The following is a 15,989-nucleotide window of genomic DNA, read 5'->3' as shown; positions in this document are numbered from 1 at the left end:
ATACTGTGAGATTAAATATATTAAACTATTTAATAATGAACCGTTATGCTATTTGAATTAAAATTACAATTAGCTAGAGACATAATTTAAATTAAATATATTCTTTGAGAAACTAAATATTGAATTATTTGATAAATTAATTATTATTTTTTTGAGAAACACACAAAACAACACAAAATATTTTAAGTAATAAAAAAAATCAACGAACTACTAAATACTTTAATTAAGGTTATTTAAAAAAAAATGAATATTATATTTTAAACTAAGATTATTTTAAAATACTTCGACTTTTAAAAGATTAAGAACTACTGTATATATATTACGGTAAACTGATTAATTTTATAATTTTAAATATTTAAGAATATTTTTATATTTTAAATATATAAAATAAGATGTATTTCATCTAAAAAATACGACTCCTCGATTGTACTCAATATACTTTTAATTTGATTTTATAAAATCAACGTCTTACACTCTCAGAAGCTAAGTAACTAATTTTAAAACCATTATCAAATATATTTTTTAATAATTTTAATTAATTTTTTTTTAAACAAAATGATAAGAGCCAGAAAAACTCGTTATCTCTATCACTTTATTATTTAATCGTTGCACTGCATATCCATAAGTGCAGCATATATATATATGTACATTATATATACAATCTTCAACTTGTATCATTTAAACCCGCCCAAATCGCACCCTTAAAAAAACAACAAGAAGAAATTATGGATGTAATCTGCTAAAAGATATAAATAAAGAAATTGATTTTAGAGTCCCCTTAACCTTACTGTACTTGTAATTAATAAATTATTAGTTCTTTCTCCAACTATTAAGAGCACAGGTGCATTATTTAAAAGTAACTTTATCTCAAAAAACGTTGGAAAAAGAAAGACTATGAATTAAGCACCTTTTCGTTTGCCCATTTTATGGAGTAATTATTTTAAAAAATACTTAATTTCTAAGTATCGGGTCCATTGGGATCCTGGATCCTATCTTTTGTTTGCTTGCTGCTAATCCTAAGTTGTCTAGCCTTCTCTATAACTGAGATATTCTTTTTTAATCTTTTTTCTCTCTGACCAATTAATTTTCTTGCCATGCTTCATAGCAGAGAATGTACATTGGAAAGATACAGAATTAAAACGAGTGAGAAGAACAAAAACGGAGGTAGAAACCACTAAAGAGTTCATCAAGATTAAAATAGAAATGATAATATTTGATTGATTGACTATCTTATTACACATACATTGGGATAGCCTTGAAATAACATAGTAAACTAAGGAAAGAAAGGGACAAGAAAATAGAAATGATGAGGCATTTCTATTTTGACGACTCCTAGTTCTTGACAAGCTTCACTCCGGCACCAGCTAAACCTATGTTAAGGCCCGTTAATCAAAGGAATACACTGCGGATTGTCCATTTCCTAGAAAAAACATGGATGCCTAGCTTTGAAAAGTTGTTTTTATCTTTCATTTAGTTCGATTTGATATTAATTGGACAGCAACGTATATTGCAAGTCTAGCTGTAATTAATCGGGCAAGATCAAGACCGAGCACTCATGAGCTTCCGCGGGCTACTAGATAGTGAATAATAATAAGATAGAAATATATATATGGGCCAGGCCGAATTTAATTATGCCACGAGCAAAGGCATTGAAGGATATCTTAGTGGTATTATCATAAAAAAAAAAATTCTCTTGTTTGTAAATGAATTTATAATCATTACAGTTAGTGGTGGTGAGGGCATGATTTTTGGGCAACCCTATGATATAAAGAGCTACAGACTTGGTTAAACGAAAGTGACATTTGCTATAAAGTCACGATGAGTCTCGACCATTTGTCACTGCCATGATTGATAAATCAAGGGTCATGGGCTAAAGCATATTATAAATTATAAATAGAAACTAACGCTTCAACCGTGTAAACTTTAGCTTTTTAACAATAGAACTACATGGATATTGGAGGTTTGCGATTTCTCTCTCTCTCTCTCTATATGTATTCATGTTGTATTTTCAGATAAGGTTTTGGGTATCATGATAAATTCAATCTCTCTGACCGATCATGACTTCGTGAGAATCTATGAAAGCTTTGCTTTTTGGGATTCATCGCAATTTGCTCTGGGGCCAGATTGAATTTTTTCAAGGGCCCAAAGCTTGGAAAAATTGATTTCAAGGGCATTATAGTAATTACATTTAAAAACATTAAAAAAACAAAAATTCCCATTAAAATAATTAAGTGAAAATTAACTCTACACTATTTAGTAATTTTATTGTGATATAAAAATACGATATGACCCTCATGAATTTGACAATGATATTTGAACCTTTATGAAAACACAGAATTACCCTCAAAGCAAAACAAGTTGTTTTTACTAGCTAGGGGTAATTTAGTAAATTTAGTATACAAAGCACAATAAATTGTGAATACATGCGCCATCAAAATATGATATCTTTTAACCTTGGATGTAATATAATGAGTATGAAGGTATGGGAAATTGTTTCAAGGAATTATGCGGGCACAACTTCTGGGTGAGAGAATTTTAAAGAACGGTAACATTTGACTCCAAAAAAGAGCAAAATGTTAACCTTATAATATGATGGAAAGGGTAAAGGAATTTTGAGGAGAACTTTATTTTTATTTTTATAAATTTGGCTTTATTTTTTAAAATATAATGCTAATTAATTAATTAATTTAGACCTTTTCATTTTGTACCACAAGTATAATATTATTTATTTTCTTATTTTATTTTATTTTATTTAAAATTTGTTTTGGTTAATAGCGGCCGGGATTCCCTTTTACCCTAATTTTTTTTTTCAAATTTTCCTAAACATCCTTAATACTTCACTTCTTGACACTTTTAACATCCTCAATGCTCCCCTTCAAATTTTTAATCATGCATCGAACACAACTTTAATGTCTAAAAACAACATATCCTTGTCTATCACTCATGTTGAAAAGGACATCAAGAAAGGTTCTCTGATTTTATGAATATTTCACCGATTCAAAAAAATTTCAAGCATTTTATTTGCAAAAATTCCAGATTAAGCAAGCAGATCAAGCTTTCTATACGCTTCGCAATTAGTTTCTATACGTTTGCATAAAACTAGTTTATAGAATGCCTCCCACCTACTGGTTAGGTAGTATCTTCAAAGCCTAAGCTGCAAAGTTGTGTTGGGGAGAAATTCACATATTTTGTCACACTTTCACCTGTCAGCCATTGACTTGCACTTGGTTGGGCTGTGACTGGAAATAATGGCGCCTCGCAGGGCACATCAGTTTGGTCACTTGTTTTTTCTTACTTTATCATTGACTTCGGTTTGGTAGGGAGTGTACCTTAATGGGCCTCTTAATATTGGGGACATGCCTAACTTGATGAGAGATATGCCTCTAACACCAAGCAAGCCAGTGATTAAAGCAAAAGTCTCCCTTTTATCTCTTTGAAAGTGGTGCATGTTTTCTCCACTGTCGAGACTTTTTGGTCCGATGATCTATAAGCTTACTCCACTCCGTAGAGGTAACTTGCACGTTCATTTCAATCGGCGGCAAGCTTGTTCATGGGAAGGGAAGCTTGAAAGCATCTTTTGGAAAGTGTTTATTCTAAATCGATTGATCGGTTCTCCCTCGAATGTTATGTGGCTTTACACAATAATTCCCATTTCCTTGTTTATTATACAAAAATATATAATAATTTATTTGCGTTTAGTAACTCTTAATTACTATTAGTTTAGCTATAAATTCTCTTTATTGGTTGAATAATAAAGAATAAAGTAACTGCTCATCTCGACCTTTCTAACAAGGTAACATTTGCTAATTTATATTGTATATGCTTCCATAGTACAATTGCTAACATTAGCTTCAAAAGGTCATCCATGTCTGCATCATGATTAACAAAAGGTCATCTGTCATATATTTCCCCATCCTCTTGGCTTGGACATATGTAGCAAATGCTTTGCCTCCAATTATATATACCCTAGGAACAGAACATACTTTGCCTTTCTTTCCTCAGAAACCATTTCTTTCATTTTCTTATAGCAATAAACAATTCCCATTATATTCAGTAACTGCCGCTTGTATTCGTGCATGCACTTAACCTGAGAATTAGAGTTATTATTTGTAGACTCAATATAATTTTCATTTATAAATAATATAAATATGAAGAAATTATCTTTAAAGATGTGCTTTCTTTTTTGCTCAACATCACCGGTATGAACAAAAGGGAGACCAATAAAAATCAAGACACTGTTATCATCATTAATCGTCATCATTCCCAACCTTTCAACATAAGTGCCAAAGTTTTACTCAGAACTATTTAGTGCCAGAAACCAGATATCAAGAACCATGCATAAAAGGACCAAAAACTGCTTCCTCCATTGTTGTATAATCAGATAAAGCAGAAACAGATCTAGGAAATGGCAGGCAGGAAATAACCTTGCATCAGGATTGACAATATATCCAGTCTTCTCTTAAAGAAAGGCCGCAACCTTGATCTAGTTTCTTCTTTTTGCTTCCATCCCACTCAGATTGAAGGTCCTCGTCATAAGAAAACTGCAAAAACTCACACTTGTCTGTCAAAATATGATATGTGCGAAACTGATGAGGTCAAGTTTAGTGGTCCCAAAATGTAGATGGAATGCCTCGTGTCATGCAAGATTGGGACATTTAAAAAATGCGCTTGTGAAAATGCATTCAAGTGAAATCCCAATTTGAATGTCACAAGATATCTAAGTTGAGCACACTACAACCTGTAGGCTGTAACGTAGCAAATAGCAATTTACCTTTCCAAGGGTCGACAGTTTCCAAGTGTTTATGACCCAGTGATCTGTTATAGTACTTGGTTATGATTTTACTTAGTTCTGGATTGCAAAACGAATCCATCTTCTTGGTGTCGCCCCAATTGTTTTATTCTGAAACTTCTCACGACACAACTGTCAAAAAGTTATGGATACTTGAATTACTTTTGTCATGAAGAACATTCAATGCACAGTAGTCCTAGAAAAAATAGCAGCGCTTCAATTTCATGAGAAAGTGATATGAGGAAGAGAATAACATGCAAATTCTCTTTCCTTATAGAACTCATTAAATACTACAATTTTTACTATTTCACTGTGAATCTCAGCAGCTCCATTTACCGAAGACATGGATTAGCCACCGGGACCATCTTTGGCAGTTTTGGATATGGTTCAAATGTCGCCTTATTTGTCCCGTCAGTTTCCTATTGTTCAGACTGTTCTTCATCTGAGACTTCAACTTCCTCTATGGAGTCAACAGCAGAACTTTCTAGTTTAACTAACAATTCTAGAACTGACTCAGGCAACCCGATGTTATAAAAAATTCTCATTTGCTTTAGCTTTTGCCGCAACAAGTTGAGATCCTCAGCACCATACTCCACAACTATTGCATGAATCAGCTGGATAACACATGGAAGATATGAAAACATAACAGAAGAAAAAAATTGATCTGAGACAAAATCACCATGTCTTTCTAATATTACCTCTTCATCAATCATCCTAGTGATCTCAACATGCCGAGGCAGCAGTTCCTGAAAAGGTCTAAACTCCATTTCTCCAGAGCCTCAGGTAAAACTGTGTGATTTGTGCATACAATAGTTCTGCGTGTATCAAAAGGTCCAAGGAAATATTAGCAACCACAAATAGAAGCCAGCATATAGTGCAACTAATTTTTCCGAGAATGTTATGATTTTGTATAAAACTGTTTTAGTGAAATGCTGATCTTTGTATGGATCAACAATAATTCATGTGCATGCAAATGTGCACCCACATAGGCATGACATACATTGTGAAGCAAGCATAGTTTAGTTACTGCACAACTGGTAGCCACATAAGTGCAAAACCCATGCTGGGAAGTACCTCCGAGTAATAGCTTATGGTTCCATCCAGCTCAAACCCTTCCAATCCATCAAAATTCTTATCAGCTCCAGGACACAAAGTGCTGGACAAGTGTCATTCATTTGCACTGCAAAAGTTTCCCATTTCACAGGCTTCCCTGATCTCCTTTCAAAGTGAGCAATTATGTCTGGGAGAGATGGAGAGCATAGTGTATATTGTTGCTTCAACCCTAGTGTCTTACCCTCTACAGATTCATCCCGGGGTTCAATATGTAGCAAATCTGATCACAACAAATCATCAATTGGAACCATCAGCTTTGACATTAGAAATATTAATAATGACAATAATAAACCGTTCCTAATCAGTACAAATATGTACTGAGGTGCTGTGAAAATATCTGGACAGAAGCACACATACAATTTGCCATATTTTGTGATGAGCTCTTTGAACAAGCCATATTTGGACCTGAGTCCATACCCCCAATGCAGGATAATTCAGTGTTGGTAGTGTCATTGTTGATAGAATTTCCAGCTTTGTTTGACCTAGACTTCACAGAATAAGAATTCTACAGGAAGCTATTGTAAATCCCAGATATGATGCTCTTTGCAAAAGCTGAAACTTTCAGCAGTTTGCTTTTGTTTGTATTGTGGTTTTTGTATATTGTACAAACCTTTTTAAGTAATTTGCTTAAGTATATTTTGATCGATGAAAAATTCGTTATCAAGAAAAAAAAAGGTATCTTGAGTTAAGAAAATCCAAATTCATATCACACTCATAAATCTAGAGACTGAGCATAAAGTAAGCAGTTATCAGCCATGATGACTGAAAAAAAAATTAAAAAAAAAATATCTTACTTGTCCGGCGGCTACATCCTCCAACTTTCTCAAAGCATCAGCATAGGCTCCTGAAAGCTCCAAGTTTCCAATAGCATTTAGCAATGCTCTTCCCTGCAAAATAAAGAACACAGTACATAACAAATCATCAGCACTGCAAGTAAAAACCATATATAACTAGCATAGCAGCATTGGTTTTCAATAGTTGTGGCCACCAGAAAACCAACAGTACTGAACCAGTAGGCACTCCATAGACAGATAATATGCCTGTTTTACATTCATCTTCTCATATGTGGCATTCCAATTTATGATTAGCGAATCGCGAACGCTTTCTGCAGTTCTGGAGAGAATGATGGTGTGATTCTGCATGGTATTTAATGCTGGCTGCAATAGATGCTGAATCAGGTTCAAATGGATCTAAAGAGGGTGTAAACACAGTATAAAAGCACATGCGCAATATCAGTACATGCTGTTGAATGAGAGAACGCTAAATAGACTAGAAAGGGAAGAAGCTTTCGAGTACAGCAAGAACCTTCTTCATTGACTGTGGGATCTTTCAATTCTTGCCTTTCGTCTCTAGCAATGTTTTTGAAAGACAACTTTCTTCTTCTTGAACGATTGAAAAACCGTTGGGTTCTAGAAAAGAATAGATTTGAATGGCTGGCTCTGTAGTTGAAGCCTGAAACACATGTGGAACCTGAAACTGAATTTCAATTGAGCAGCAGAGAATGGTAAAGCAGCCATGAATTGTTGTTGTTCTCTGCTCTTTTTTAGATGGATTGGTGAAAGAGAGAGTGGGCTTTTGGTTTTTCCTCGTGTGACAGCAGCTTTCCTCCATGTTCAGGACGAGGGAAATATCGGTGGTAGAGAGTAAAAGAGGGAGTGGGGTTTCGGTTTTAGATGCGTCTTGTTGAGTAATCCCACTTAGGCCCATACCCATATCCCCCTTCTTACATCAACAACCAGTTGGGCTTGATCCAATAAAAACGAAATTTGAAAAAAACAATTGGGCCTGGTTAGAGACATCCAATATGGACTTTGACCACCAAACCAGTTTTTCAATTAAACTCACGGGAGAAAAGGACAAAAGGATCCCAACGGTCTAAAAATTGAGGGGGGACGTTTTCTTCCTCCATGAAGACGAGATTTTAGCCTTTCTTATTTTACGCAGTGCCTCCCATCTGTTTGATTCATTCAAACATAGACAGATAGGCACACAATATTTACCAAAAACTCTCTTTCTATTAGAAAGGAGGAGTTTGTTTTCAGGTAACCATTCTTTGATTCCCATCCACGGGCTTTACGTGAAACTTCTCTTGGCAATTGGAAAGGAATTATAATTGCTGCTCTCAATCTTCATTCTGATCTTAGGTACCCATTCTTTGATCTCTTTCCCTTCTTTAGTTCTACTTTTTAATGTGATGTTCTTTTGATTTGTCGTTCTTGCATTACTTCGAAGCAAGATGATTTTTTCCCCTCATGCTTATCTTGCTTATTGCAGCATGGTTCTTGATCTGTTTGCCTTATTTTCTGGATAAGACTGAGAGATTCTAGTTTTGATTATTTGGAACGTTAATCTTCACTCTTCAGGGATAAATTCCGTTGTTCATTTCATTAATTTGACATCTTTCTTTTGTTGTTGTGTTCAAGACCCAAGATAACCAAAAAGGAGGAGTTGGGATTCCATTTTCAGTGGTTCCTCCGTTTTTTTTCTTCTTATCAAATCTACGACCCATTCACATTTGTTAACTTTAATGTCTTGCAAAATTCTGGTTCTTTATTTCTTTCTCTCATCTATTTATGTTAATTGGAGTTATGTTGGTAATTGATTTCTGGGTGCTTTTAATGTTTGTGTTTGGCTTGAGATTTAATACTAATGGTTGGCAAATATGCTGTTAGCATCCTGAAACATTTTCTTAGTAAAGAAAATAAAATAGATTGGGAAGAAAAATCTCAATTGCCATTACAGCTGATTGACGTGGTTTATGTTTAGGTATCAGGATTGAAGTTTCACTCAGATACCATTGTACCCTTTTCTTGGGCTGTGCACAAGTTTTGCTCACAGTTAAAATGTTTGGATTTAGGAAATCACCAGCAAATAATAAACCTACCAAGCAAAGTTCAGTGAACCCTCCAGCCTCTTTTACCTCTAACCCTTTTGATTCAGATGATGAATCCAATGCCAAGCAAACACTTCATCACGAAAAACGAACTTCTTCTGAGCCCATGCTTAATGTCCCCAATGATGCTTTCGATGATAGAGACGGGTACAAGAACGATTTCCGTGACTCAGGAGGGCTAGAGAACCAAAGTGTTCAAGAACTGGAGAACTATGCTACCTACAAGGCTGAGGAGACAACAAAGAGTGTTACTAACTGCCTCAGGATTGCCGAAGATATCAGACAAGATGCTACAAGGACTCTTGAAATGTTGCATGCTCAGGGTGAACAAATCACCAGGACCCACAACATGGCTGTTGATATGGATAAGGATCTCGGTAAGGTAAGCTCAATGCGTTGTTATGAAATCATTGTTCGTTCGACTGTTTATAGGAATTGCATTAGTCGAGGTGGAAAACTGATGGTTGTTTTATTTAAAAAGAATGGAGAAAAGATGATGGTAATACTTCTTATCTTATTATCTCCAGAGTTTAGACTTGGTTCATTTTGGCTAATTCGGCCTACCTTGGATCAGTACTTACGAAAGTTCCGTGTTATCTGACTCTATGCAATAGCAAATCCATAATGTATCATGTTAGGTTGAGCAATGTGTATATTTATGTCATCAACAGGGCCTTTTCTTATATGCTTGTGTGAAGATAATTCTGTTTCAGTTGAATTTGATAGCAAGACCAAGGATTTTTTCTACATAAATTTCATGCAATTCAGCATATGCTTATTGGAAGGAAAAACGCTTGCAAGGGATGCAAAATTTTGGCCATGCCCCCTCATGGCTTCTTGGTCCTTAACTTGCATAAGAGAGTACGTTTATGAGGCATCAGTTCAGTTAGATAAGGATTGAGCTCATTATTTGCTTGATTAGATGTGAGAAAAATTTTGTAGAAAGAAAGCATATACCTTGAAGATATGTTGCATACGTAAGGCTTGATTTTTAAATTCTATAAAGATAATCTGTCATTCTATTACAGTAGTCTGCTTGGCTCAAGAAACTAAAACGAGGTCAACTCACCCAGAAAAAAAAATACAGATGTAAAAAAAAAGGAAGCTTTTATTTTGCTTTACTGTTTATAAAGAAACATTACCTGGTAATGGATTACCATTGAAGAGCATATATGACTTTTTTGAAAAGCTTTCTTCTTGGTTCTCCATTTGGTTTTCTTTGAACTCGTTTCCTGGATCCTTCCATCATTTCACAAACAGTTGGTGATAGCTTCTAATGATCTCAAACTGGTAATATCAGGGTGAGAAGCTCTTAAACAATCTCGGAGGCATTTTCTCTAAGCCTTGGAAGCCAAAGAAAACCCGGGATATAACAGGACCTTTGATCACAGCAGGTTTCTAGCATCACTGGCTTGTTTCATTTTCTAAGAATTGTTGCCTTGTGTTCTTCTTTGAACTGCTTTACTGGCTACAGATAAACCTTCCAAACTGAACCAATACAACAGAGGAGAAAGAGAAAAGCTGGGTTTAGCTCCTAGAGGACGTTCAGCTCCTACAACACCTCCTCCTGAACCAACAAACGCACTGCAGAAAGTTGAGGTTAGTTTCCTTGGCTGGTGATTGGAACTTGGGAGAATTCAATTGTAGTGTAATATTGGAATTTATGCATAAATGGCTGTGATGATATCAGGCAGAGAAGGGAAAGCAAGATGATGCACTTTCAGATTTAAGCAACATCTTGGGTGATTTAAAAGGCATGGCAATTGATATGGGAAGTGAACTTGACAGGTCAGTTTGACGTCACTCTCGATTGAAAATTTTGATGTTTTGGTGCATTGCAATTGCAAGTTCGTCAAAAACATTTTTCGCTTCTCTTCCTAGAATAAATCTTGAAAAGCCACATTCTATGCGAGCAAAGCTACTGTCTGCCTCATTGCAAGTCCTGTTAGTTGTGTCATTGATGCGATTTGTGATCTTATGGTTCTAAATTATGTCAATGATGCAGGCAAAATAAATCCCTTGATCACCTTAGTGATGATGTTGATGAGCTGAACTCTCGAGTGAAAGGAGCTAATCAACGTGCACGCCGTTTGCTTGGGAAGTGAAACACCGGGCAGCGTGGTATCACCTTCAGCTACTGAATCCAGAATTCAGTTTACATAACTTCTGTTTAGCTATTGCAGCGGCTAGTTGTATACAAAGTGCAAGTGTTGTTTCTCTTTCAAGATACTGTTAATACAAAATCTATTCCTCGCTTCTTTGGCATATAATTTCTCCTCAAGGATGCATCTACTTCACACACTCACAGGTTAGGAGAATCAGGACTATTGATGTTCCACTGACAACGTTAAATTATGTGAGCTCTATTGGCAGTGACATTCAGATTGTGTTACTGACTCCATTAAAACATATTCCTACAAACACGTATAATGCTTTTGTTCTTACTAAATAAAGAACAAAGACTGGTATTTAGTATTTACAGGAATGATATAAAAGGATAATGTAGTTTTTTAGCCACTCAATTTGCCGAAACAACCAGGAAGGCTTCATTTACAACTACAAACTAACTAAAAGCATACCTTCTTTTACTATATATTATAGATTATTGTTCATCTCTTCACATTTTATTATGTCATTATGCACAACATTGTTTATTCGTTTTTTTTATTCTAATCATTGAATTTTATTTCTTTTTAATTTTATTCTCACGTTATGTATGCAACATTTTATTTGTTAGGCTTCGCTTTTCTCGCGTAAATGAAGTGTCGGGAAAAATTATAATGATCAATTAAAGATCAATTTTATAAATTAGATTTAATATTATAGTTTAAAAAAAAAAGACCAAAATAGACCTACAATTCAAAAGGCACAAAAAAAACTTCAATTTGGTTAAAAAAATTCAATTTGTGCATCATTTAGTCCCTTGAGTTTTAGGAATTTATATTTCAATCCTAAAGTTCATTTTATTTTTCTTGTTTTAGTTTCTGAGTAGCAAGAGAGGAGAAAAAAAATCAGCAAAAAAAAAATAAAAGGAGAAAATAAAGGTCACGGTTGGGTATATTCTAACAGGCAAAAAAAAAAAATCAATCTTTGATGTCCATGAGCTCGTCTCACAAAGAGAAGTTTCATAAAGGTCGTTTGAATTTTTCATCTTGTTAGAAAAAGTAAATCAAGGCGCAAGAGAGTTTTTTAATCAATTTAGTTTTTTAGACTAATTAAATGGTATTTTAAGTTAAAAATAAGTTTAACGAAAGTTTTTTAAGGGCCCAGAACTCGAACCTCGAATTTCTAACCATCAAAGGTAGTTATAATTTGAGTTAAGAGACAATTTATTATCTGACCACATAAATAATAGATCCTCTGTTTTATTTAACAGAAACATGTCTATTTTTTTATAAAAAAAAAAGGGACTAGACACACAAGTCTAGTCTTGCAAGCCCATGCATTACTCGACTTTTTTTATTTTGCATCAAGTTTCATCTTTCCAGGCCAAGGTGCTAGCCTTTTTTTATAGTGCCTTTAAGTTTTTTTAAATTAGTTTTTTTTTAAAGGATAAAAACCATTATAATTAAAATATATTTAAAATATTATCCAATTCCACCATAATTTTAATATAAAATAATATTTTCTATAGTAATATTAATTACTTTGTGAGTTATTATATATGAAACTAATATGTATTTTAAAAATAATATATATGTTCAAGAATATTCAGTAAAATAAAATATCTATTTTTATTTTTTTCATTATAAAAAATTTTCATTATAAATTTATATTTTTTAATTGAAACTTATTTTTCATATTATGATGAGTTTTTATTTTTTTAAAAAAAAAAAAACAATGTTTTCATATAAAAAGTAATTTTTTTCCAAAAAAAAAACACATGAATAAGAAAAAAATAATTTAAAAAATATATTTTTTCCTTCTCGATTCAAATGATAAAAATTTTAATAAATATTTATTTCAACTCTTTTTAGTTTTTATTTAAAAAATATGCCATTGATATAAAATAAAAAACGTGTTTTCATTAAAAAAAAAATACATGAAAAAAAAAATCCTGCAATGACGCCCGCACACGAGCGCTCCAAAACTACAAGGAAACATGTCCTGCATGCATGTATAGCCAGCATCATAATTTCCTCGTAGAGTCGTAGTCTTTCAGATCTCCTCGCTTTTCACAGGATCGGAGTCTAGGCCCAGCTGGCCCTGTTACCATTTTGCTTCCTGGAAAGGGAAGCGTAGCCGAGAATATTGCCCACAAAAGCCCCCAGGACGAGCAGCCCTTGACATACCATGGGAAAGTAGAATCAATCAACTTAATCCTGTCTCCAGCTTCCTTACTAATGCTGTCTCCACCACTGAGAACTTCTCCAGATGCCAATATCTCCACCATATCATGCATCTGTCCATCCTGGTTCCCTACATAAGTAAGTGTTAGCTTCTCCTTGAACTCGCCTCCACGGTACATAGACCGGTCAGGCTGTGGAAAGATTGGATCATTTGGGTGGACCAGAAATCCCTTCCAAGTGCTTTCGCAGGTGAAGTTGCACACTAAACCTTTCATATCTATGCACATGACCCCACAATGCAAGGGTGACATTGTTTTTCGCAAACAAACGTTCCAAGTGCTCAAGCATTTTTTTCCTCAAGGGGCATCCCTGTTTTTGTTGCTAGTAGTTTACATTGGTCTGTGCCTTTGGACCACCACAAAAGGGGCCTTGCTCCGGTTAACTGATTCCAGATCTTGCTTTATAAAGTTATATTGGCTGCTCCCAGAAACGAAATTGGTCTTAGTTGATATGTACAAAGGTTTCGAGTCCAGGAGCACGGGTCCCAGTTGACTCTGAAGAGTTCCCTGGCATGTTAAATTTAAGGCTGTAAGGAACCCAACATTCACAACCGCCATCAGTTCCGTAAACTGCATTGGACCAATCCGGTTTCCAGGGCTGTAAAGGCCAATCATACTCAAGATTACCAATGCACACATGGTATGCGCACTTTGGATGCAACTGGTTCAGCTTGAGTAAAAAAATGGTCCCACAACCATTAGCAGCCTCTTGCATAGCTGATATCTCCGGGAAGAGAAACAAAAGCAGGCTTGTCACCAATAGCTTCTATGTCACGGAGGATCCACTTCATGGTTGATATGCTTCCGTCTTGTGTACTGATATATAAAGGTAGCATTTGGTGTTGGAGTTCCCATGTCTCCAAACAGGAAGGCTATCGTTTCATCCGAGTCTCCATTCCGTGAGACAAAACTCCGAGTTATTTTGACAACCCTTGGAGTACTCACTTCCATCCAGTTATCAAAATATTTCCAACTCGGATGGTGGACAAGCTAGCTAATTGAACTTTATCAACTACAGTTGTCGCTGCTGCAGTGAAGTTCGTAGGGTCATCTGGGCAAGAAACAGATGATACTACCTTCATCCACTCATGAATATTATACAGAGAAATAGGATCACAGTGCAGCTGGTCATGTGAAAAGTGCCAACGAGAGCAGAATATGACCACAAAACACCGTGATGGGCAAGGAAATGGAACCCGACCCCGATTGCCAGGAAGGAGAGGAAGATTGGAACTTGTAGCCGGTGGAGTGCTCGTTAAGAGAGTCAGGAGGTGGGTAAAGACCGAGCCAATCGAGTTTGGAAGGTGAGTCAATGTTAGACCAGGAAATGGTTACGTACTGTCACCAGATTAATTTTTGGAGGGCTGTTGGGGTAACGGAGATTGTGACTTTGGAGAGGGGAGTTTGAGTGTGGTGGGAGAGAAGGAGAAGGAGAGGGAGTTTCTTCGTCTTGATATCTTTCGTTTGTGTGGCAGAAACAAGAAGGTGAGTTTGATTGATCTTGTTGAGCTGGGATCTGAAAAGTGGGTGGGCTAGGCTTGTTGCCATTTTATTGTTTCTGATTGCGAATTTTCTTTCAATACTAACTATCTTATTTTTATACGTTCTGGATTTATAAAAATATCTTGGCATGCACTTTTAAGAGGTCATTTTTTTAATTAAAAAAAAAAAGTATAATCATCCATTTGCGGTAGTTAATGGGATCCGCGCATGGTTTTCTATGTAATTTGTCATGGTTTATAAAATAATGATCATTCCCACTTGATAAAAGATATCAATACAAAATAAAAATGACTACTAGCATAAAACTTTAATTTTTAATTTTTAGATTTGAAAGAAAAAAGAGAGGGTTGCTGAATTTTGGGGGAAGTGAGAAAAATGTTGGCTGGCATGGATTATGGGCATGAAAAATATTAATTTCGGTGTCAGGTTATATTTGGTGAAAGAAGTTCCAGCAAGGTATTCTTCGGCCTTGACCTTGCTTGTGAAAGTAAATTCGGGTTTTGTTTTGTTTTTTTTTTATTGATTTTTTTTTATTTTTTGAATGATTTTAAAGTTATTTAAAGCCATAATTGAGTTTATTTGTATATCTATGATATTTTTTAGGCGTTCTTGATAAGAAAAATAGTTTAAAATAGTTTTTATTGAAATATCACAACTCTGACTTCCCAGTGACTCTCTAATCATCAAACTCTATGTTAGCATTCGATGTTATCTATCTTATTTAAAAAAAATTAAAGGGCAGGCAACGCAATACACAGGACATAACTTTTTTTTGAAGTCCAGTGGGCAGGGTCACCCAAGCCTAGGTGCCTGTCCTTTATTTGATGGGTCCATCATTTTTGTTTATTTGCTTATTTGTTTTATCCAATTTCATTAAGATAAATAATTATATAAAATTACCTCAGTATTAATATACAGATTATAAATTTATTGGATTAACTTGAGTTGATGTTATTTTTGTTATTTTGAGATTGATTTTTTTTATTTCATCCCTCAACACTAATACCAGATTTATTAATAATTAAATTTTATAATTTTTTTATTTTTATTTTTGTGATGCTATCTTATTTTCATGATTTGGGGCACGAGTTTGGTTGGTTGATCAAAATCAATTTTTTTTAATTTCATCATTCAACCTAGAACCTAGGTTGATTTGAAATCATGTTTTGTAATTTATTTCAATTTGTTTTCGACAAGGTCATCATAATTCTATAATTCAGGTCATGAATCTTGCAGGTCAATCCAGGTTTACAGATTTAATTTAATATGTTCTTATTTTAAAATATTTTAAAAATATCTTTTAAAATTTTTCTTAGTTAGACTATTTTTTTACCACTCATCCC

The 15,989-nt window shown here is 34.6% G+C and overlaps 1 protein-coding gene and 2 pseudogenes across 1 annotated transcript; 1 reads left to right on the top strand and 2 right to left on the bottom strand.

Moving 5' to 3' along the window:
- Positions 1–4,269: 4,269 nt before the first annotated feature.
- LOC118062357 (alpha-1,4 glucan phosphorylase L-2 isozyme, chloroplastic/amyloplastic-like) lies at positions 4,270–7,552 on the bottom strand (annotated as a pseudogene).
- Positions 7,553–7,786: 234 nt separating this feature from the next.
- Positions 7,787–11,141, top strand: LOC118062356 (putative SNAP25 homologous protein SNAP30). Its single transcript, XM_035076063.2, has 6 exons — positions 7,787–8,046; positions 8,669–9,177; positions 10,096–10,189; positions 10,270–10,394; positions 10,486–10,583; positions 10,801–11,141. The coding sequence occupies exons 2-6, from the start codon at positions 8,746–8,748 to the stop codon at positions 10,898–10,900; spliced, it is 849 nt and encodes a 282-aa protein (XP_034931954.1). The 5' UTR covers positions 7,787–8,046; positions 8,669–8,745; the 3' UTR covers positions 10,901–11,141.
- Positions 11,142–12,802: 1,661 nt separating this feature from the next.
- On the bottom strand, positions 12,803–14,094 carry LOC118062336 (probable inactive purple acid phosphatase 9; annotated as a pseudogene).
- Positions 14,095–15,989: the final 1,895 nt, after the last annotated feature.

The sequence above is a fragment of the Populus alba genome, chromosome 8 (assembly GCF_005239225.2).
Source record: "Populus alba chromosome 8, ASM523922v2, whole genome shotgun sequence".
NCBI lineage: Eukaryota > Viridiplantae > Streptophyta > Magnoliopsida > Malpighiales > Salicaceae > Populus > Populus alba.
This window is presented reverse-complemented; position numbering and strand designations above follow the sequence as displayed.